The sequence below is a fragment of the Fragaria vesca genome, linkage group LG3, assembly GCF_000184155.1.
Source record: "Fragaria vesca subsp. vesca linkage group LG3, FraVesHawaii_1.0, whole genome shotgun sequence".
In the NCBI taxonomy this organism is placed as follows: domain Eukaryota; kingdom Viridiplantae; phylum Streptophyta; class Magnoliopsida; order Rosales; family Rosaceae; genus Fragaria; species Fragaria vesca.
In genome coordinates, this window is record NC_020493.1 from 20,702,259 (window position 1) to 20,726,885 (window position 24,627).

At 39.0% G+C, this 24,627-nt stretch overlaps 4 protein-coding genes across 4 annotated transcripts; all 4 read left to right on the plus strand.

Moving 5' to 3' along the window:
- Positions 1 to 3,446: 3,446 nt before the first annotated feature.
- On the plus strand, positions 3,447 to 5,396 carry LOC101305837 (15-cis-phytoene desaturase, chloroplastic/chromoplastic-like). The gene has a single exon (XM_004295977.1). The coding sequence runs from the start codon at positions 3,447 to 3,449 to the stop codon at positions 4,962 to 4,964; it is 1,518 nt and encodes a 505-aa protein (XP_004296025.1). The 3' UTR covers positions 4,965 to 5,396.
- A 1,534-nt stretch (positions 5,397 to 6,930) lies between these two features.
- Positions 6,931 to 8,840, plus strand: LOC101299069 (CBL-interacting serine/threonine-protein kinase 11-like). Its single transcript, XM_004294691.1, has one exon. It carries the CDS (start codon positions 7,160 to 7,162, stop codon positions 8,477 to 8,479), a length of 1,320 nt encoding a protein of 439 aa, XP_004294739.1. The 5' UTR covers positions 6,931 to 7,159; the 3' UTR covers positions 8,480 to 8,840.
- Positions 8,841 to 10,660: 1,820 nt separating this feature from the next.
- LOC101299362 lies at positions 10,661 to 15,540 on the plus strand. Its single transcript, XM_004294692.1, has 12 exons — positions 10,661 to 10,814; positions 11,342 to 12,485; positions 12,685 to 12,797; positions 12,937 to 13,056; positions 13,218 to 13,305; positions 13,794 to 13,885; positions 13,986 to 14,090; positions 14,243 to 14,352; positions 14,551 to 14,638; positions 14,739 to 14,774; positions 14,861 to 14,955; positions 15,128 to 15,540. Exons 2-11 carry the CDS (start codon positions 11,498 to 11,500, stop codon positions 14,942 to 14,944), a joined length of 1,824 nt encoding a protein of 607 aa, XP_004294740.1. The 5' UTR covers positions 10,661 to 10,814; positions 11,342 to 11,497; the 3' UTR covers positions 14,945 to 14,955; positions 15,128 to 15,540.
- Positions 15,541 to 16,386: 846 nt separating this feature from the next.
- Positions 16,387 to 17,253, plus strand: LOC101299652. The gene is made up of 2 exons (XM_004294693.1): positions 16,387 to 16,656; positions 16,808 to 17,253. The coding sequence occupies exons 1-2, from the start codon at positions 16,501 to 16,503 to the stop codon at positions 16,910 to 16,912; spliced, it is 261 nt and encodes an 86-aa protein (XP_004294741.1). The 5' UTR covers positions 16,387 to 16,500; the 3' UTR covers positions 16,913 to 17,253.
- Positions 17,254 to 24,627: the final 7,374 nt, after the last annotated feature.

Here is a 24,627-nt window from a genome sequence, read left to right on the forward strand (position 1 = left end):
CTCCCCGGCTCTGCCTTTCTCGCCCGCCACTCCTCCACATTNTCCCCCTTCCGAGTGCTTCGCTCGCTGCCAAAGTGCAGTGGTTCATGCTGGCGTACATTGGTGGTGGGTTTTTTTTTTGACTGAGGTTGGTGATGGGTTTGTGGAGGTTGGATGAGGGGTGTGAAAAAGGATGAGGTTGGGCTTAGGAGTGGAGGACAGAGAGGCGGAGGGAGTCGGAAGAGAGGGCTTGGTTGGGGGTTGGGGAGGGTTGAATGTGGAGGAGGGGGAGTTGGAGGTAGGGCTGGGAGTTGCAAAGAGTTGTGAAGAAGAAGAAGAAGAAGAAGAAGAAGAAAGGGAGTTGGGAGAGTGAGATACACGTGTTATTCATTTAAGTGGGTGGGGAGCAAAGTGGGGAAGTTAGGGTGGGGAGCAAATTTGCTCCCTTTATCAATCCTTCTCCATGCCACTCCATACTCCGTATAAGATTTGCAAATATATATCTTAGTCATTGGCTATAATGATTCCAAAAGTCTAGTTTAGAGATAGGAGTACTATTTTTGCTAGGTGTTTTTATTTTATACAACTTTTGTTGAGTGTTATGTGCGGAATATATTTTACGCACCAAGGTGCACCTACATCATTACTGTGGAAATACTCAAATAGCCATATGCGAAGATAGAATGAAGACAAAAGACTCTCAATTTCTTCCTTTCATTTTAATTTTTGATCCGATCAAATTAAACTCCCACAATAAAAATACATCTTCTACGACCTTAGGTCCACATCTCTGTGTCGGTACCATATATAATTAGTTTTTTTAGGTTTCAATTTTGTTAACGGATTAGTACTATATATGTATAGTAAACTACATATTAGTTATATATTGACCAAATTTCAGTTTATAATACATCTTTTACACAATATCTTATACATTTAAGGACAAATATTAACAAATTATGATAAACTAATATCCATATGTCATATGTCACTATAATTTTAACATAATACCCTTCACTATATATCAACTGCTACTGTTGACGAGTAGCAGATAGCACATTGCCGACTAGCACAGTAGCACGTACATTGGGTGCTTGGGTGCTACTTGGCAGTAGCACAGTAGCACCCGATAAAAATGTGCTATTGTAAATTTTTTAGGTAATTCTCTGAAATCAAACAAAGCTGCTACTGTCAACTCTGATGCTAGCGTGCTGCTACTGCCAATTTTGATGCTAGCGCGCTGCTACTGCCCACTCTGATGATAACGCTGCTGCTACTGTATGTATCACTGCTAATGAACTTTAAAATTGCATCTACCACAACAAACAATGGTTTAACCCGATAAACTAACCTCATTCAGATCAACAGATCTTATTCATGTCCTCAAAACAAACCTTATTCATATATGAAATCACCTACTAATCAACACAAACCCAAACCAATCAACCTCATTTATATCACTGCTACTGAGTGAGACGAATGAGAGGCACTGAAGAAATAGATCACCAAGCATCTCATACCAACTGAAGACCAAAGCCATGAACATCTCATACAAATTGAAGATCAAATCACCTTCAAACTCAAACTAAAGACTTGACCGGATCATGACAAGGTGCTAACCTATGAATATGACGACCAGATCATATCACCTTCAAATTCAAAGTAAAGACTACTGCTACTGCCGTGTAGCTTAAGGCTCCTCTTGAAGACGATGACGACGCTCCTCTTGAAGGCAACGACGACGCTGAACCCTCGGCTGCCTACAATGACTGCAGTCACGGCACTGAGCCCTAGCCACTCCACCTCCAAGCACAGCCTTTACTTCATCTCCCGATCCTTCTCGATGTGGATCTTGAACTCGATTCCGACCTCCACGAGCGGCTACGCTAGCTCTGTCGCTCTTTGTCATCGTCAACGCATCGAAGTTGTCCTCAGAGTTCTTGTCGCTGGCGATGGGGACCTAGCCCTAGTCGACGTCGAAGAGCACGGTCATGGGGCGCACATGGTGTGGTAGTGGAGTATAAGGAGGAGGGGCGGCGATGATGGTAAGGAGAGAGAGAGAGAACCAGATCGATGGTGGTAGAGAAAAAAGATAACTTGGTTGGTATTTTAGTCATTTACTTATGGAAGTGTTGATCAGATCTGGTACTATAAGTTTTGGCCTTGGGCTCATGTCCTAATTTGTACAAAAAATATTGAAATTGGGTTTTTAGTGTTTTTAAATTTGGTCATGTGCTACTATGTAATTTTCTCATACATGTATGATAGTGTGACATGGATGACCAGATCAAAATATTGCATATTAGTTGCTTAATTTACTTGCAACTTGGTGCGTAGAAGAATTTTCGCCAAAATCTAGCTACTAGCAATGGCATATCTTCATTAGGGCCAGAGAGGGCCGTGGCCCTATAATGATTTTGGAAAATCCTTTAATGTTATTGGTTGACTTGTACTTTTGCAATTATTAATTAGAAGTTATTTAAACTAAATTTTATAATTATGGCCCTCCCAAATTCATGTTTTTACATTAATTATTCTTTATGAATGAAAGATTGTAATAATTACATTGATCAACTTCCTTGTATTTCCTGTAATATATCGAAAAATTCTGTTGTGCCGAAGGGCATAGCATGCCTGTTGGAAACACATGCAGAATTTTCATAGACATGTGACCCCCATGCTGAACCTCCCCCTCATTAATTGTAACACCCCAGGACCCATTCCGCCGTAACACGATATTGTCCGCTTTGGGCCCACCGGCCCTCACGGTTTTGTTTCCGGCAGCTCAAGAGCAGCTTCTCAGTAGGTCACCCATCCTGGGATTGCTCTAGCATCAACATGCTTAACCTCGGAGTACCCATCCCCTCCGAAGCCGCTGAGCCACCAAAAGGCCTCGTGTTAGATTAGAGGTGGGCATGTACATATACAGCACATAACCCCTCTTCGTTTGGCCGATATGGGATATTACATTAATGATAGGCATGATATACCGTTCGGTATTTCGGTATAGCAACCAAACCTATAATATACTATATAAATTAATGAGTGCATTTAAAGGAGATTTATTTAGCTTCGAAAATGAAGAAAAAAGAAACATTTTTCGCTTATGTGACGTATTCAATATTTTAATAGTTGTTTGTATCTTTGAATTTTGTATAAATTTTTATTACAAAAAAAATTATTATTTGTTTTTGACCCCTTGAAAGACAAGTTTTTAGTTCCGTCATCGGCTATCTTAATCACGGACATTGAGATGAGTAAGTGAAAAGTGATTGGCAAATTACTAGTCACTAGTCTAGCTAGGTCGTGGGTATTGAGGTGTGTATAACTAAAAAGTTTATCGGCAAATTTGCTTAGAGATTCTTCCCCCTATTTTAACAAACAAAATTCGAAAGTGAAGTTTAACCCTCCTGAAGATAAAGAAGAAAAAGGAATGGCTACAAGTGTTTTGTAATCCTATCCGTTCCATGAGGAACAAGATTGCCTATGTCCCACATCCTACAGATGAAATTTTCCGATCAACCAAACAAGCCCTCGATCTCATCCTTCTTTTCGAAATGAAACTCCTCACTCTACCTGTCCCTCATCCCTGTTCTCCAAACCCTACCCTCCTCCGCTTCAAATTCAAACCCCAATCATCTCTACAGTACCCAAATCTCACTCCCCCTAAACCTCAATCCCAACCAACACAAAAACCACGTGTCGTCGTCATCGGCGCCGGCCTCGCCGGCCTAGCCGCAGCCACCCACCTCAACTCCCAAAACATCCCCTTCCTTCTTCTCGAAGCTTCTGATGACGTCGGCGGCCGTGTCCGAACCGACCTTGTCGACGACTTTCTTCTCGACCGCGGTTTCCAAATCTTCATTACAGCTTACCCCGAAGCTCGGAAGCTTCTCGATTACCAAGCCCTCGATCTTCAAACATTCTACTCGGGAGCTAGAATATACTACAATGGCCAGTTCCACACCGTAGCCGATCCTCTGCGCAATTTTTGGGATTCCATCAAGTCCTTAGCTAATCCAATCGGATCAGTTTCTGATAAACTGCTTATCGGATTGACGAGACTCCGGGTTTTGATCAAATCCGATGAAGAAATATTTGCTTCAAGTGAAGTCTCCACGATGGAGCTGCTGAGGAAAACCGGGTTTTCGGATTCGATCATAGGCCGATTCTTTCAACCCTTTTTCGGCGGAGTTTTCTTCGACAAGAAGCTCGAGACTACTTCCAGATTGTTCGATTTCATCTTCAAGTGTCTTGCTCTTGGAGACAACACTCTTCCTTCCAAAGGCATTGGCGCCATTCCAAAACAATTGGCGGCAAAGTTGCCAGCTGATTCGATTCTCTTCAACTCGAAGGTCCTTTCGATTGATCTCGATGGCGAGGCGCCGCTTGTGAGGTTGGAGAATGGAGAAGAGTTGAGTAGCGAGCTAGGTGTGATAGTGGCAGTTGAGCAACCAGAAGCGGATAAGCTTTTGGCGGGAAAGGCGTATGAACCGGTCCAAAGGAAACCGGCTCGGAGTACTGTTTGTTTGTATTTCTCAACAGACCGGGACAATATTCCGGTCCAAGATCCCGTTTTGTTTCTTAACGGTTCAGGTAAAGGCATTGTGAATAACATGTTCTTTGCAACAAATGTAGCTCCGTCTTATGGACCATCTGAAAAGGCATTGGTTTCGATATCCTTGGTCGGAGACTTTGAGAATGTGAAAGATGAGGATTTGACGGTTCAAGTTGTTCGTGAGCTCTCTGACTGGTTCGGGGGATCCATGGTAGGATCTTGGAGGCATCTAAGAACGTATCGGATCAAATTCGCACAACCTAATCAATCTCCGCCGGTTCATTCAACAAGAGATTCTCGAGTCAAGTCGGGTGTTTACGTATGCGGTGATCATGTCACAACTGCCACATTTGATGGTGCTTTGGTTTCGGGAAGAAGAGCAGTAGAAGCTTTGCTCAGAGACAATGCCTTGAATCGAGTAATTTAAGGTTTCATTCATAATGTAAAAAGACATCGAAGTACTCTACATTTTTTGTGACATACCATTCAAATTGATATATAAACCGTAAAGCATACCCTATCAATCAAAGAGTCTACTTAATTAGTTAGTTCATTGTTCCAAGGCGGTTGTACCGGTGGTTCTAACCTTGTCGGATTGGTGCTAACGGTCTTCAACTTAATATAGGAGAAGGAGAACTACAGGTGGAGTCTGTTGAACGGTTGCCGTTGTGATTGAAGTTTTAATTGAAGTCCTTCTACTAGCTAGTAGCCAAAAACACCTCTTTAGTTTACTAGCATGGTTTGTTGTTAGCCACCCAACCTGATCGCGTGGGGGTTCTCTAAACTCGAGAGTTTAAGGACGTGTTTAGTTCGACTTCACCGACATGAATAAATTATGACAACCACACTTTATTGAGTTTACTAGCATGATTGCTTATTTCGCTCTTTTAGATTTGAATTTGTCTACTTTAATTACTGTAAACCTCAATCAACTCTTCACATAATTCTTTTTTTTTTCTTTAACATTTCTTATATATAGCTCCTACTTTTTATAAAAATAACTCAGGGTGATCATTTTAGTGACTTATCACGAACATCGATCTCACTCCGAGACGTACATCACAAGGTGCGCATATTTGTAGTAAATAGCTCATGAGCACAAAACACCCAACACTCACATCAACACATCTTCATCTAAACACCCAGGTTATTGGATAACGTTCTCCCTAGTCCTTACTATCATTCTCGTACGAGTCCTTGATCATTATTTGGTGACCATTCAACCCAAATTGCCAACACCACATAAAGCGTTATCAAAATATTAACCAAAAGCGAAAAACAAAAACATCTGTTCAATTGTTTCAGATCCCAGCAGATAAGATCATCTTTAGGTATGTATTGTTTCAAATCCCACTATATATGTGTTCAGCAATCTCTCATAACCATGGATCATGTTTGTGCCACAAGTTCAAATAAAAGGGAAAATCTTTTCAAATTAATCATTATTGTGGTGACCATTTAAGGCATTTAACGTAAGTGGCCAACACCCAAAAAAACCACCACACAATGACACAATACCTACCAAAAAAGACCAAACTCCTATTCATGATTTATCTACCTATGTGTACATTTATTTTGAAATCCATACATGATAAGATTTTTTTAATCATTATACATGGCTCATATATAAAAGTACATCGATATCATTTGTGATATGTATTATTGCTTATACAATCGTTAAGATCTTAAAATCGCTTTGATTTGTTAAGTTCATATGCACTAAACCACTCTAATTTGATATTTCTTATGAATCATCAGAGTTCTTTGTTTGTACATTTGGTAAACCAATAACAGAATATTTCCAAAATAAAAGTAACATTGGAACCATTCTACTGTTGGTAACTCTTGCTTAAGTAACTTGACCCAAACGGAAAGTCCACCGAAACCAGAAATGTCACATTCGCTGAAATTAAAAACGTGACACACACACACAGTATTGAATTCAACACCTAAAATAGTGTGCACCATAAACTCTAACCAGTCCCCGCCGCAGACCATCGCGAAAACCCAGGACGGCACCGCCGCCCCAGCCCTCCCGCCACCACGTGTTCCCCTCTCGCTGGCGTCAGCAAAATCTTCAACCCCCGTCTCCATCCTCGTCTCTCAAAACATGCGGACACTGACGGCTAAAATCACCTCCACGTATTACAAAAAGGAAAAGATAATTATTAGTCCAAAAACATATCCATTATTAATTAATTAATTAATAAATTAATTTCCCTGACCCAATCAAAAACCGTCTTTTACTAATTTTTTAAATTTCAATTATGATTTAGGGGTGGCAGTTAATTATTATTTATTTCCAATTATTTTTAGCATATTCCCTCTCTCCCGCGTATAGAAAACACGCAAATAGTCCAAGTCTGGAAGCAGTCGTCTTCTTCCTCCTCCTTCGTTTAAAACCAAACAAACAGACAACTCCATCTCTCTCACCAACGAACCTTCCTTGAAAGTTTAAACCGCAATTCTCTCCATTCCTCTTCTAAATCGCAGCCTTCCCATCTCTCAACCCTCCCAAAATCTTTTGTTTGTTTTCTTTTATCTTCTAAAAGGTTTGTGATTTAAGTTTCATCCAATAATCTGGTCGGAACGCCAACATCATCTGTTTCGGTCTCTGGGGATATGCCAGAGATCGAACAACAGCAGCAGCAAGTAGTGCTCCGCATCCCAGACAATGCCCTGTTCGGGAAATACGAGCTGGGCAAGCTTCTGGGATGCGGGGCCTTCGCGAAGGTGTACCACGCAAGGAATGTGTTCACCGGCCAGAGCGTGGCCGTGAAGGTGATCAACAAAAAGAAGCTAAACGGTACCAGCCTCATGTCGAACGTGACACGCGAGATTTCCATTATGAGACGGTTACGGCACCCAAACATTGTCAAGCTTTACGAAGTCATGGCCTCCAAGACTAAGATCTACTTCATCCTTGAGTTCGTCAAAGGCGGCGAGCTTTTCGCTAAGGTCTCGAAGGGAAGATTCTCGGAGGCTCTGAGCCGGAAATATTTCCAGCAGCTGATCTCCGCCGTAGGGTACTGCCACTCTAGGGGAGTCTACCACCGTGATCTGAAGCCGGAGAATTTGCTGGTGGACGATAACGGGAATTTGAAAGTTTCGGACTTTGGTCTCAGCGCGGTGACGGGTCAGATCCGACCCGACGGGCTGCTCCACACGCTTTGCGGGACGCCGGCTTACGTGGCGCCGGAGATCTTGACGAAGAGAGGGTACGACGGAGCAAAGGTGGACATGTGGTCGTGCGGTGTGATTCTTTATGTATTGAACGCCGGGTTCTTGCCGTTTAACGACCCGAATCTGATGGCGATGTACAAGAAGATTTACAAGGGGGAGTTCCGGTGCCCCAAGTGGATGTCGCAGGATTTGAAAAGGTTCTTGGGTCGGGTCCTGGATACCAACCCGATGACCCGGATCACCGTGGACGGCGTCCTGAACGACCCGTGGTTCAGAAAAGGCGGCGAGTACAAGGAGATCAGTTTCTATGATGATGACAAACCGGACGAGGAGCAGAAATGCATGACGAATTTGAATGCTTTCGATATCATTTCTTACTCGGCGGGTCTGGATCTTTCCGGGTTGTTCGAGTCGACTAACCCGATCCAGGACTCGGAGCGGATCGTGTCGTCGGAGACGGTGGAGACGATGGTGGGGAGAGTGGAGGAGTTTGCTAAGGAGGAGAAGTTGAGGGTGAGGAGGAAGAAGGATTGGGGGATGGAAATGGAAGGGCAGAATGGTAATTTGGTGATTGGAGTGGAGGTGTCGAGGTTGACGGAGAGTTTGGTGGTTGTGGAGGCCAAGAGAACAGGCGGGGAGTCTGGGCCGTTCAATGACATGTGGAATAAGCTCAAACCCCGTCTTGTCTTAGGCCGTGAAGAAACAGTCGAAGAAGACTTGTCTTTGATCGCTTCTTCTTCTTCTTTGTCGTCTGTATAGTTGCTCGAGTGCTGATTGAGAAATTGAGAAAATGGTTCATTGTTTTGGTAATGCTATAAACATAAACATTATTGAGAAAAATCAAAAATGTGATTCTTTGTGATTTGTATTTGGTTGTGCTTGGAATAAATCAAGGTTAAGATTACTACTAGTTGATTTTGTATCTGGGAAAATATGGAGTTAGCGCAACATTGGCCGAAGAGACTACTATGTATAGAGCTTTGGTGTTGGTTTGGGGCTTAATCAACAGAGAATGAAGGGTGGGAGTAGAGCTCTCAACTCTGACTCTTGTTCTTTCGAATTGTGTAACTATTGTATCCGTTCTTCATCTTCAATAATAACTGATTTTATTTCACTTGTTAATTGGGTTTGTTCATCTTTTCATTGATGTTTCCTCTCAATGTTATACTAAGGTTTGTTCTGGGATCTTCTAAGTTCAATTTCTATGAGATGAATTGCTCTATTATTCCGAGCAATTGAGATGATTTGTCAAACACATTAGTTCGAGCGTACGTTAAACACTTTCATGTGTAGAAAAGAGCTGTCAATGCGCCATATTCAATCGGACATTGCTGTCTTCACATCAGCAACTATGAACTTCATCACCTTTTAGCTTGGTTGCACACATCCTTGTCACTGGAAGGATCCAAAGATCTCCTAAAATCAAAGTATGATGTCTGCAAAGATCAAACCAGAACTTTCAGGGATAATGAAATTGAGACTTGTCATGTGTGAAACAAAGGGTTAATTTGTTGCCGTTGAGTGGGTGAGTTGACAGGGATTGAATCATAGATTGATGAATTATGGACCCAGATGTGAGTTGTTTACCTAATTTTTATTGAAGTGCATCAAGCACGTTCATAATATAATATGAATGGGATTAATTGTTAATCCACCTTTTGTTAGGAGCAAAATGATTAAGATACAGATGCAGTTGTACTCAAAACGAGGCCAGATGTTACAGCAAGTCATGTTGAGGATGGTCAATGATTTGAAGATTGAAACAATTATGTTAGGTTCAGGCTGGTAGGGAATGTTGGCTTTTGGCAAATCGGAGAACATGGGCATTTGTTTACTTGCAGCATCGTTTTCATATGAAGTATGAGGAATTCATTATTCAGCCAATCCACAATACTGAATCATTCAACCTGCAATTACGGTCAATGATACGAAGAAGCACCAAAACAATATTATAATGTTGTAGGCATCAATAATTCGTTCCAGTAAGAACTAGCACCTATTGAGCTCGGGTGCAGCTATGCAACAATGGTTAGGTTTCCCGATTAGTCGATGCAATTCTTCTCTTAAATTAACTTGTTTACTGTGTATTTGTTCGTCTAAACATTAACCTGTGAACGGGCAAATTATTGAACCTTTGCAAAGAGTCGAACTCACGACCTCCTATTTATAAAGAGAAGACTATGTCGTATCAAATGGTACTAAGCAACTGATAAATAATTTTAAAATTATGATAATCAATTGGTCATTATGCGGAAAAAATAAATTTTTTTTTTCGACAGGGAAAAAAGTAAAACTTAAACGACTTTCACTAAAAAAATCAAATGACTGAACTTGTCTGATTTAGCTTGCATTGAGATAGTTGAAATATAAGGATAATATAGAACAAGAAGTGTGAAGTATTGATTTTGCATGATCTTGTAATTGGTGGTTTCATGCAATTTAGGATCTAATGCATTATTGACGGTTTGATCAGTCGCCACAAGTTTCTTTCTGTACAAACACGAAGCTATATATATTAATTTGTCTAAGAGAACAAGCCCTAATGTTTTGAAAACACTACTATGAAAAAATTCCTACCCAACTGAAGTAGTGATTTGCAAGCGCTCCTAGTTTTGAAGCACTAAGAAGAGTCAACATCAATGTTTCAATGTGATGTTTTGTACGTCAAGTATGTTATCTCCTATATGATATATTTTGTACGAGTCGCGCATTCTATATTTGTTGTTTGAATTTATTTTTGAGGTAGTGTGGTGACAGATATGTGTCCCCAGCCCAAATCAAACTCCACATGCAAAAGCCTTTAGTCATCTAAAATGGATGTGTCTAGTCCATTAAACAACATAATCGGGCCACTTAGTTTCATCTGCAAGCCCAATTTTATTATATCATTTCCATCTTCAGGGTTTAGGGTTTAAGACCTGTGTCTGCAACTCTGCAGCTACTCAACTGCTGCTGATTGCTGAAATAGTGGTCCAATTCGAGGTTTACAATTAGGGGTTTTGCGGAGTAGCACGAGGGCTTGGCTCTGGTATCAGTATCTTTCATAGGCTTCGTGCTTACGGTGGTCACCGGTGAGGTTCAGAGGAGGAGTCCGGTAAGCACCCACACCCAGTTTGTTCTTGTTGAAATTCTTTTAAGGTCTTAGTTTATATGAGATATTGGGTCAATTTGTTATTGAATATAAATACCTTTCACTTCATCGAAACTGCGGATTACAAAAGGAGTGTCTTTTACTTGTTAGTAAGTTCATCCAAACCCGGGTTTGGTATTGGAAGGTTCCAATGTAATGCCCAATCTGTCGAAACAAACAGGTTTAATTGCAAAAGACTTGTAAATTTGGTTATTTAAACCTTGAAGTTTAGATTATTATATCTACTTTTTGAGAATTTATGCTTCAATTTATCTGTTGTGATGCTCAAGTTTTATTATTTCCGCTGTGCGCAGTAGTTGTATTAGAATGGAGGTTCCAGTATATATTGAAATGTGCATATGGTTTGATTCGTTGGTTTCTTTTCTTCTGTTGGTATTTCATTCTGAACGAATATGCTTATGATTTTTTTAAATGGAAAATGCAAGCGCAAATGCAAATATTATGCTTTCTTATCCCCATATATTTTGTAGGTGGCTTAAATTTCAATACCTTTAGCTTGGGCTCTGAAGTGTGTGCTGGACAAAGATTTTCGTTGTGAGGTGTGACTAGTATTTTCAGAATCAAGTTATTGGTAGGGGGAGTTGCTATTTCCTACAGGGTTTTAAATAGTCTTCCGTGATTAGAGAATGTCTGCAGAAGAAAAATTAAGGTTTAAGTTCAATAAGAAGCTCAAAATAGCAGTTGGAAATTCCAAGTTTTCTAATAGCGGAAGAAAGAGGGCTGAAGATAATGTCAATGACAGTGAGAATGGTAAGAGAGAGAACTATAGATCTAGTGTAAGAGATAAAAAGTTTCATACTGCTGAAGAAGGGAGTCGGGGATCTTTTGATAGAAGGAAGAGAACCTATATTGATCGAGATGCAGCTTGGGAGGCTAACAGTAATGAGGAGGCACCTTATAGGAAGGTTTTATCTAAAAAAGGACAGAATCAATTGAAGTATGGTTATATTAATGAGAAGAACTACAGTAGATCTCCTTCACGTCCTCGTTACAAGTGGGGTTCTAATGAGAGTGATTCTGCAGCTAAACGGTTTTCTCCCAGGGATAGAAGTGCAAAAGTGTATAATAACTTCGGTGATGAAAAGAATAATAGTAGGTTTCCTTCTCGTCCCCGTTCTAAGTGGGGTTCTGATAGATTAGAGAATGCTTCTGAAACTAAACGTTTTTCTCCAAAGGTGAGAAGTGCAAAAGTTTTCAATGATAGAAAAGTTAAGGAGGGTGATGATTTTGGAAATGAAAAGAGATCTCCTTCGCATCCTCGCACTACATGGGGTTCTGATACCACTGCTTCTGATACTAAACGTTTTTCGCCTAAGGTTAGAAGTGAAAAACGTTCCAATAAAACCAAAGTTAAGGATGTTGATGAGATAGAATCTGTTACAAGTGATGGTGGTCTGAGTGCTTCACTGAAGAAACAAAACCAATTAAAACCAGACTTGAGAAAATCCCCAAATATATCTCTTCCAAACACTGTGAAGAAAAAAGCACGCGACAAGAATATCTTGGATGAAGGATCAGAGGTGCTAGATGGTCAGCATAAGAAGAAGAAGCGAATGCGACTAGATCCACATGACATTTCAAACAAACGTCTTGATGATAGTATTGCTACAAATGGTCAGTCTTTTTACCAATACCTTTTGTGTGTATATCATTTCTGAAATATATGTGTTGTCTGTCCTTAATATTCCATTTCCTTTTGCTTGATAGTTTCTGTATATACAGACTATTGCAACCACTGGTTAGTGATACACCTTGTAGAGTAAATAAAGTAGTTTTCATTATGCTTACACCTTGTAGTTTTCTTGTCATGCAGAAAAATTGAAAGAGAAGGACAAAGATGTTGAGGAAAAAGCTGAGATATCAAAGAATGCACAATTTCGTGCAATCCAACCAAGTCCTTCAATTCTCTCCTATGTTGAAGATAATGTAATTTGTATGACAGGTCTTTTGATATTTTTGGATATATGATATTGATTGTATGATTTAAATATGCAGGTTCTCCTATCTTTGTGCTATATATTCTCTCTGTTCACTTTTGATGATATATTGATTTGAAATTTTGTAGTTGTTGGGTCGTAGACGCTTGATTGAGCTGAGGAGGGCAGGCTACAACACTGAAATTTCTGCACCATTGGATAATACTCCGTTCTCTACCAGCTCTGATAGAGAGCGGATTGAGGAAAACGTATGTAATTCAAATCTAGATAAACATCCACATGTTTGTATATTAGATATATAATTTTTCCATGCTTTGTAAATCCAGCTTAGTTCCAGTTATTGGAAGGGCCGCCAGTGTCTTTACTGTATCACATGAAACCATTTTCATTCATAATTATTTGTTTGCAGATATTTAGGAGTAAATTGACATTTTTTGCCGCTGCAAAAGTTTCATCATCATTTCCACCTCCTGATCTTCCAGAGATTGCATTTGCAGGTTCGTTTGGTCATTTTCATGGAACTTTACTATTTCCTTTTCTTCTTTAACCATAGTTACTTTGTTTGATGTGATTATGAGTTTATAATCTTTAGTATGCAACTTCCTGTTTTTGAATGGTAGATATAATATTTCACTTGTTGAAAAAAAATTAGTACTTCTGTTATAGACAAGTTCAAGTCAGTGGTCTCAGCATAATTTCTTTTTTCCTTTTTTAACATATTAGTACGGCAGTCTATTATAGTCAGATTAGTTAGTGGTGTTAGAAAGTGTAAATAAACATCTCTCTCCCTATCCAGGAGAACTGATCTGTATGCTCGAGTTTTGTAAACTTGTGATGGATTTGAATCATTTGATGTTCCTCATTAGTTTGCAATATTCAGGTTGCTTCAGACTATTGGATTAGAAAGTTACTTTTTTAATTTTGTAGATATAAGTTTCTTACATGAGATAATAAATGATACAATTGCCTTCTGTTGCCTTTTTAGGAAGGTCAAATGTTGGGAAATCATCACTACTTAATGCACTTACCAGAAATTGGGGTGTTGCACGGACATCAGACAAACCTGGTCTTACTCAGGTTATAAATACACTATGTTTCTGTGATTTCAGTAGCTTTTCAGTTTATGTGTGTGTTTACAGCTTTCACTCTGGTGATGACAACTGCACTTCTTCTGCAGACTATAAATTTCTTCAATCTTGGATCAAAGCTCTGTTTGGTTGATTTGCCTGGATATGGGTTCGCTTATGCTAAAGAAGAAGTTAAGGATGCTTGGGAGGAGCTTGTGAGTACACAATTATAATTTCATTTTCTTTTATATCAGTCACATTTTAGCATATGAGCTTTGCGTTCTGGTCCTTTATGCGCATGAGTAAATTCAGTGATCTTATTGTATTATATGCTAATGTGTATGCTTGGATGCTTCTAACTTTGTAGGTGAAGGAGTATGTTTCCACAAGAGTTGGTCTAAAACGAGTGTGCTTACTTATTGATACCAAATGGGGAATGAAACCGAGGGATCGTGAACTCATTGACCTGATGGAAAGGTACCCATTACATGTAGACAATCTTGTACAAGTGTTTATTTAGACAAGTGTGGGATTATTTTATTGGATGTAGTAGAAGATGACACAAAGCTATCTATCTTCCTTATGTCGTGCGTCCGCGCGCACTAATACACACTTGTTATGTGCATACTGAATTTATATGGCTTGAGTTTCATGATTCCATTACTTGATTTTCAGATCTCAAACTAAGTATCAGATCTTATTAACAAAGTCGGATGCGGTTTTCCCGATTGATGTAGCACGCCGTGCAATGCAAATTGAAGAGGTAAGTATTGCTCATATGACATAGTTTTATCTGATAAAAACTGAAGCACAATTTTCCCTGGATAAGACTAACACTTTTAATTCAAATATTGATATTTCAGAGCCTCAAGGCAAATAAGTCTGTGGTTCAACCTGTGGTATGCCCTATGTTCTCTTATCTGCTGATAGTCACAAACACATTTTGTACTGCATCGTGTGATAACTTGACTACTTTTGATTTCAGTTAATGATGAGCTCAAGAACTGGAGCTGGTATACGAAGTTTACGAACAGTGCTAGCAAAAATTGCTCGAGTTGCCAAAATATAATGTGTAAACAGGTTAGTGCTTTCATCTTGCAATCTGCAGGGCATACTTAAATTCGTTCTTATAAATAATTTCAGACATTAGATGGTTATGTACTTGTTCTATGATAAAACTTCTATCCCAACTCGCCAACATATTGGTTTTCATCTGAACTAGTTAATGAAGTTTTACTTATGTAACTTGCAGGCTACAACGTCCACTGCTTATGGAAATGTTTTGGCTAGTCCTTCCAAGTAAGCTGAAAGCCTCAAATTCAGAAATAAAAGGCACAATGCTGCAGATTTGCCTCTCTGCGCGAACTGACCAGGTGTGCTATAATACTAATTTTCGACTTACAGGAAAGAAAAAGATGGCTGACTCGATCGCGTGTTGTTCCTTTGACAGTGGTCTATTATGAAACTGACCTGTAATTAGCCTCATATGTGCTTTGCATGATACTGAGTGATCATGTTGATGGAAATTTATTGGTTCATCAATTATATTAAAGGAGTTCTGATAACCCTTGAACAAAAGAAAATTGCAAAGAGAAGACTAGTTCCTGGATTTCGACTATAAAAGACTAATTCTTGGTGAGTGGTTGAAAATTTGCTTTGGTTGTGAAAAATAGTGGGATCCAATGCCAATGGCAACATGGTGGACTTTTTGTTTACACAGATTTATCCCCTCAAAATGAGGATAAATGCAAAGAAAAAGCCAATAGTTGGCATAGAATTTTGTTTGACATAGCCCGAAAATCATTGTAGGTGACGCGGTTAGGTTTGAAGAAATAGACTGAGTACACAACTGTATTATACATGAGAAATTCGTTTCCAATTGGTTGAGCCAATTTTGAATTTTTAAGCATGTTCATATTCCTGTCATAGGATCATGGCTTCTACTAAATGAAATTGTCTTTCATCAGCTTAAGAATCAAACTGTAGTTGATTGTAAATTGTATGAACAAAATGAAGCAAAGACATAACTACATGACGAAACTAAAACTCAACTCAAGAGTTTATAAATTTATAATAGACAACGCATATCAACCATATACGTTTATATTATGTGAATAAGATGTGTATGCACGAAGGTATAAGTATACGATTTAATAATCATTCATATATAGAAATCATCATGTATTATGTATTTATGTCATTTAATATCAACGATCTACATGCGTTTTTGTAAATACATGGCCACGTATTGAAGAATCTTCTCTATTATATACTCGTAAACTCAAAAGGGCCAAAATCACTGTTAAGGATTACATTATTGTCCGAAATAGTGATTAATGACATGAAAATTGAGACAAGTGTGGATGAGGTAGGTCGAATGCAACCATCGCATGCATCCAAAATTACAAATCAAGCCCACCACTTCTCATTTCTCAAATTCATGTTGGTCAATGACCTCATTCCCTTAACCAAAATTGACCATTCTTCAACTGCACCCTTCCTGCTCCTCCCTCTTCTTCTTTTTCCCTCTTTCCCCTTTTCATTATTCTCACAAACCCTTCACACATTTCTCTCAGACTCTCTCTCTCTCTTCTTCTTCTCCCTCTGAGAGATTGAGAATCCGAAATGTGTCCCCTCCGATTCATCCTCGTCTTCCTCTCCGCCACTCTCGCCGGCTTCTTCCTCCTCAGAAACCTCAAATCCGAGCAGCCCCAATTGGCCCCCACCGACGATGACACCCACCTCGATAACCCCAAAAACTCCCCCAATCGGTTTTCCAAGGTACCCCCATTTCCAAAGCTCTCATCTTTCTCTTCTGGGTTCCTCTCATTTTGGCGAAAGCTTCAATCTTGGGTTCCTCCAATTTTGGCTAAAGCTTCAATCTTTGGTTCTGGGTTTCCATCATTTTGGCTAAAGTTTCAATCTTTTGCAGGTTTGCTCAGCCATGGAATCTGGGTTCTGGACTTTTGTGGACATGGCCAGTGGAAGGTACCTATGGAGGCATTTGGTCACGTCTTCTGCAAAGTCAACGGATTGACCTCTTTGGGGGAACTGGGTCTTGCTCCTAATAACACATGTATGTTCAGGTTTGGGATTAACTGCTATGGTGGTGGTGGTGTATAATATTGATAGCTCATTTGCTAAAGATGTGTAATTTTTAGAGACCCAATTGGAAAAATCCATTGTTCTGTGCTGGTTCTGGGAATGGTTATGTAGCTGTAATTACCATTCATCAATGTCCATCCTAGTGTCTTTGTAAGTTGTAATTGTTGCAATGGCCATTATATGGTTTCCGTATCTAACATTGAGTGTGGTGTGGTCCTCTTACTATGCTATAAAAGCTATAAATCACTAAGTTTGGCTACTTTTATACCTTACACTTCAGCTACTGATTGATGATGTTTATAGAAAGGAAGTGTTGTTTATGGTAAGCTCATCTCTGTTGACTCTAAGTTTTGGGAATGTTATCAAGTGTGACTCATTCTGCAACCTAGTTTAGAATGAAAAAGCCTCTGTTGAGGTTCTATCTCTTTCTTGGTTAGGAATATCAAAGTATTTGCTTGCCTTGGCTGCTGCATTTCTCGTTTATTGGCTTAGGCATTTGAAGCCCTATATGGGGAGACTAGGATGCAGAGTATCGCACACCACACGCTGCCTATGTGGCTTAGTTGTACTGGACTTCATAGGCATTGTCTTCATTGTTTTGAATGTTGGTGTGTTATGGCATCTGTTAGTGTTGTGATCCCATGCACTCTATAAGTTCGGATGTAATTGGATGTGGATTCTGTGTTTCAAGAATATTCAGTTCTTGATTCTAACTCTGCTGGCTAAGGTGTTCTTTTGATTGCAGTGTCTTTGTATGTGTAATGTAAGTGAGGTGAGGTTATGACCCTTTTTTAGAGAGATAACCGACCTACTCCTCGCTCTATCCCCCTCTGTGTTTGTTGGTTGACCTCTAATAGTCCAGACTCTTGTTCCCATTGTTCTGTGAAATTTAACAGTCTTTATGTAGCAGTAGCAATTGAATTGAGACCATGACAAAGTTGAATTATAATATCTATTTTCTATAACACTTTCTCACCATTGTTTACCCTCCCGAATGATCTCCCGTTCATTATCTTGATCAGATCTTTTATGCAGCTTTGAATCCATAGTCGTAAACCATGTGGCCAAGCAAGCCCAAGTTCCTTGGTGTCAAATTATGTGCTTTCTGTATTAAATGTTGAAAAGGGGTAGGAGCAGCATAAGCAATGTCTTCATCATTTTGCGGGTGTAATGGCATCTGTTTTCTGTTTTAATTGTTGACAACGGGTAGGATTTGTTGGGGTGTTATCACTGCTTATGGCATCTGTGATCTGTTATAACTGGAAAAGTGGTAGGAGCATCAATAGTCTAAGCATTTGTCAGGGGCAGATTCCAACTTTCAATTGTTGCATCTTGCATATGCTTTAGGACAACCCGATGATTGGGATTGGGATTTGCTGTAAAACCTTGATCTACTGTATCGTGGGTTTTGTACTTTCCTTCCAAGTTTAGAAAATGAGACTTGAGGGAGCCTGCATATTTTGTTAGAGTTCCTTTAAAATGGTCGACCTGCTTATATGTGTATACAGTGAAGTGTTTTCTACACCATCTGTTTCTTTGTGAACATGGTGTAGACAAACCTGCACCTACACTCCAGGCTCGTAATACATACGGCTAGACAAACTCGAATACACACATTCGGCTCTGACAAACCTCAACCGGTTCAATGTTGACAACCATCGGAATACGGGACACTGGTCCAACCAGAAGTTGCCGCAGGCCCGCAGAGTAGTTGATCATGTTGTAGTTCACTGTACCACGTTGGATTCCGCTTTCGAACTAGAAGCCATTAGCGTGATATTAATCTTTTGCTTGCTCATTTTAAGTTGAGATTATGCTGATTGCGTAATCTGTTTTAGTTCAGTTTTGTTTCAAATTCTAAGCCTAGAGGACTGTAGATTGTGGTCTCTATTTCTCTATCTAGATATGGAATAATGCACTATTGCATCTGTTGGGTTTCCGGATCCATTTGCATTTGCTTATCTGCTGGTTTTTATCTTTTGATGTTCTTTGTTCATTAAGAACAGTGAAGATATGTCTTGTGCCCTTTCTCTTGTTGCTAATGCGATTGGTGTTCCACCGGTTTAAGTGAAAGGTAGAAATCCTATGATGCTATTTTGCATATCTTTAAATAAGGCTGCATGAGGCTCAGGATTTCTGTTGGTGTCCAAATGTTTTACTCTTTGTGTCAACAAATCAGAACGAGGAGGCCTTCCTACACCATTGCAAGCCGCAGCGTTTTGGTATCCCACTCGAACTAGGAATCGAACTAACCAAGAATACCCTTGTGCTTCTATCATCACTTCTTGGATGAAGGCCAGGGAGAAGTTAGTCTCTCGCATCTGTGTTGCGTACATCTGTGTTGTTTCTTTAACTTATATGCTTTGGATTGACACCGAATTACTTGATATTGCGGCAAAGAGCACTCTGGCATGGAATATTGCTCCCCAATTTGGTTTTGAGAATCATATGAGGTTTCGTTGGAGTACTCTCATAGAGTAAAGTGTATAAATTTAGAAGTGTAAATCTGTTGATTTAGTTGAAGTACATGAACCGGGCGTGTAAAATCTCGGGATTAGATGTGCATGCATCCTGGTTATGGATTTAGTTAAAGTTAAACTTTTCTGTAATGATCTTGTCTCATTTTTATCATAAATCAGGGAGGGATGTTTGTCTTCAAAGGGAAGCAGTTATGGTATGCTCGGAAAGACGAGGCTCAGGTGATCATGCCCCATTAGATGATATCTTTATCAGTTTGATGTTTGCTGCAAAGTTCTTGTATCTTGAAACTGCACCATCTATATAGATTTCTCAGGGGTTTGATGCTGAAATTTGACTCAACCTTTCATTAGTGGTCAGAAATCCTATACGTGTAGCTAATCTTCAATATATCCTTAAATGTATATACAGCATGTTTATTTTTCTGCATTGGCAAGCTTGAAAGAGAAAATTGTTCATACAAAAATGGAGTATATCAATAACAGGATGTTTTGAACATTTTGGCCTCACATCATGAAAGGAAAGTTGTTCATTTCCTACGTTTGGAGAAGCAAAAAGAAAGTAAACACTTTCCTGATAGAAGGGAAAATGTGGAGGAAAGTGGTTCATTTCAAAATTCAAATAAACTATTTTCCTTTCTACTTTTCATGCATTAATTATTCACAACACAATATTTTAATATATTTTTTAACAACTTTTTCGATGACTTTTCTTACCTTACCAAATATCGGAATAGAAAGTTCATATGAATTTTATTTCCGTTCTCTTGAAAAGAATCACTTTCTTTTCCACAAACCAAAAAAGGCATATCCGAGAAGTGTAAATAATAGAAGTACATAGCTGAATGCCTGAATTTACCGATTTCTATCCTAGAAGTGTAATACTGTAATATTGTGGTTTCCTTCCCTAACTGCCCTCCTTTATTTAAGATTGCTTACCATACAGGGGAATATTATATACCAAAACAAACGATTTTAATAGACCACATAACAAAACTAGATTTTGCCAAGATTACTTACCAAAAGAGATCGTATTTCAAAACTACCATGTGATTTTGTTTGAATAAAATTAAAACTTTAATACATGAATGCATCAATACGTTATACCAACTCAAAGTACTACTAAGGATTAAAATATCGGTATCGGTAGATATATCGGTCATTTGAAAAAGGGAGATTTCGGATATATCGGAGAAACTCGAGAAAAAATATCGGTATTTTAGGAAGAATTTTTTTTCTGAAATATTTAATTTATTGGATTTATATATAAATATTACAAATATCAACTTCATCTACATCCAGAATGAGAATCGAATCTAGGTTGTTGATAAGAGTCATAAGACACACGCTGATCCACAAAAGTACAATAATCAGACCAAGACATATGACTCATATAGTACAAATTGTAGTGTTGAATATGATAATCATATATGTTTTTGGAGCTGTCAACTGTTTCCCCTATAAGTGGATAGTAAGGATGAATCTAACTGGATGACTGATCACTGACTTCCGCGCATTGATTATAGCCATAAACATTATAGCCATATTGATTGTTGCCTTCTTGGGATTCATTTGAGGTTCCAGTCCTACTACCTAAACTGATAGAATTAAAACTTAGCACAACTGAAGCAACATCTTGATCATCATTTGGACCTCTAGTCCTCCTCCCATACATGGTATCCTCTTGCGCTCCATACCTAGTACTTCTATAGCCATGATCGTAATTTTCTTTGGATGAAAAATTGTTCAATCCACCAACTGTAGAAGATTGTCCATATACAAACCCGGTGTCGGTATTTCCACCACCTTTTCCGCTTCCACCATCTTCATTATCATCTGAACTATCCGGAGTTGTTGTGTCGCCCCCATGCATCATCACTGTCTAAATTATCTTCTGGGTTTCCAACAACTTCTTTAGATAATACCCTTTGTACGTTGATTCCATTGGCAGTTGCAATTTCAACCACTTCAGGAGGTGGATTGCCATGGATAATTGTGTTATGTATCTTATGTCACGGACTCATGATCTCACACTCTCACCAATACACATGTGTTCTCTATCTTATACTCATTCTCTTTCTCAAGTGTAAATATTCTTTTACTGTCCACTCATCTCCAAGTTTGATAATTGTGTAATAGATCGATCTGCATCCAGATATATCTCGAAAGGAATCATGCTCTTCTCGAGAGAGAGTCGAGACCACCACTCTTCATTGGGATACATCTCGAGGGAATTACTTCTCTTCCGGATGACATTTCAATTTTTTACAGATATTTTTTTAATATGTCGGTAATATATCGAAAATATCATAAATGTCAGAGATATTTCCTAAATATCGGTGATATTTGACGATATTTTCTAAATATCGGGGAAATATCGTAGATACGGTGGAAGATAAGGTATTGACCCCTATAGATATATCGGTCATTCGAAAAAAGGAGATATCAGAGGATATATCGGATATATCGTAGAGATTTTAATCCTTGAGTACTACTACACTATCAGCTGACAAAAAGGGCATACGCTACTCTTCCATTGAGCTAGTCTGCAGTGCTATCAATGCATCATATCATTTAGGTGGGCATTCGATTGCACCATTCTGCACTGAAAAAGGCGGTTAATCACAACTGAAAAAGGGTGTAGATTAGGGTCCAAAACAATCCACATGAAAGTGGATTGGATTTGGGTTCGAGTCTTAACCCACGCGATTGGAACCAACATGACCTAGTTCTTAGATTTATTTAATTTTTATTATTTGAATATATATTATTTAATCTCTTTTTTTGTTTACTAGTTTCGTTACGAAAAACTAAGTGAAAACAAGTTTATAGTATCATATAAAATAGCGTTGTTAAAGTTGAGATTAGGTGAGGAACATGAATGTAAACTAAGTGAAAGCTTAGCAACATGCTACTTTCACTTAGCTAAGCAGCTAGATATATACTGTTATGGTGTATACTTGGGTGAGTCAGGTCAAAGTGACCCTAGCATTTTTAGGGTTGATTTTTTGGATATATTAGTATTCATATTCAATCTGAAACCGCAGTTCACTCAAATATTCTGATTAGTCTATCGAAACTGTGGACTAGTTCTGGTTTGAACCTTAACCTGCAACACACGTGCCTACCCCTAATTTTATTGAACCACATTTTTAACAAATTGTGTTTTTTTTTCCTATTAATAAGATCAATGTGCTACTGTTGTTAAGACTGAAGGAACAAAGTTGAGAATGGTGGAAAGATGAGTTACGACTAGCACATGTTAGGAATTTAATCAGTTTGTGTCAATATGATGACCTTCACGGTGTAGTTAGGCTAGTTAACTAACAAGTCACAACTCACCGATACGGATAAATACTATGAGAGACAAAAACAAAAATAATCATTTTAAAGTTGATGGGGATATGTATGTATAGAAATCATTGATTTGATTATAAAAGTAGAGTTTAACTATCTAGTTTAAATCTTTACCCGGCCCAATACGTACTAAACGTTACTTCAACATATTTAATGAACTAAACAATAAACGAACTATGCTAGCGGTTAGGGATCTTGCATGCAGATTTTACTATGTGGTATGTAACTAATAGCAAAAATTACTAATAGTGAAAATTTATATTGAATAGTAGACGTTCCGTTATAGTAATCTAAAGATTTTTTAAGATAACGTATACTCTAACCTAATTTTACTAGTTACATTTATTCATCTATACGTGATACTTCCACGAGCTTTATCAAAATTCTTTAAAAAAAATGCTAAACCAAAATAGGTATTTGACATTTCCAAAAGCATAAAGATGTGAAATGCCATGGAGTGTTAAGAATAATTGTGGGAGTGCCTATATCAATTCACCTCATATATAATCTCACTCCTTTCATCAACCTATACACACAAAGGAAAACAAAACAGCAAGAATAATCCGTGCATGAGACGCCTTCTCCCTATAGAGCCGTCTCCTCTATAGGGCTCTATAGGGAGGAGGCGTCTCAAAAACTTAGAGCCCTCAACATATCTCTATTACTGCTGCTTCTATACGAATCCCTCTTAGCTTTTAGTACTTTAAAATCTAGATCTCCTACAGCTTTGTAAACAATCACCACCTACATGATGATATTTCCTCATGGTCTTCAATACAGATCACAACGTCACTTACCTGACCTTCCATCTGAGTTATGGTATGAACCTCTTAAATATATAATATATATATATATATATATACAGGCTGGATATGGAGCGGACGTCCGCATCGGCCTTAAAGTGCGGACGTTCGTCCGTTCTCCACCCTCCGGCGCCGGCGCGCCTCCACCCCAGAAGACTCCAGCAGCGTCCCCGACCACTTTCCCTCCCCGGCGAGTCTGTTCTTTTCCAGTTTTCCGGCGAGATCACCCAAAACTTCAAACAAAGTCGATCTCGCCGGAAAACTGGAAAAAAACGAACTCGCCGGGGAGGGAAAGTGGTCAGGGACGTTGCAGGAGTCTTCTGGGATGGAGGCGTGCCGTCGCCGGTGCCGGAGGGTAGAGAACAGACCGATGTCCGCACTTTAAGCCGAGTGCGGACGTCCGCTTCTCATCCTCTCTGTGTGTATATATATATATATATATTAGGTCTTTTTTGGCTAAGGAGGTCCTTATTTATTCTTACAGTGCAGATTTCACTTTAGACTCACTTTTCAATTGAATTTTCACATATTCACCGTATAGTCTTTAGATACTAATGTATAGATCATCTCTGCAAAATTTCAGCCCATTTAGTTATCATTGAGGCACTCAAATTCGATTAAACCAATGTATGAACATAATTATGTCGAACTTGAGCCGTTCATGTTTATAACAGAACGAATTGAACAACAGATAGACAATTCTAGATGCAAAGTTCAAACCCAGAAACTGCTTTGGCCATATATATAGGCTTGCACAGTTGAACTCATTCACCTATCCATGTAAAGATGACATCTAGAGATCGAGAATTCGGTCCCAGCGTCCCATTCTTCATTGCAGGAAGAAAAACTCTGCCAAGAAATAAAAATCGAATCGAATCAGTTCTAGGCCTCTAGCAATAGATCCACCGTTGGAAAAGAAATCGAACTACGAATTAAAAAATACTCACCCCCTTGCAGAGGCGTAGCTACATGGTGAGTAAGGAAGTCAGTTGACCCCTCTCAACATCTTT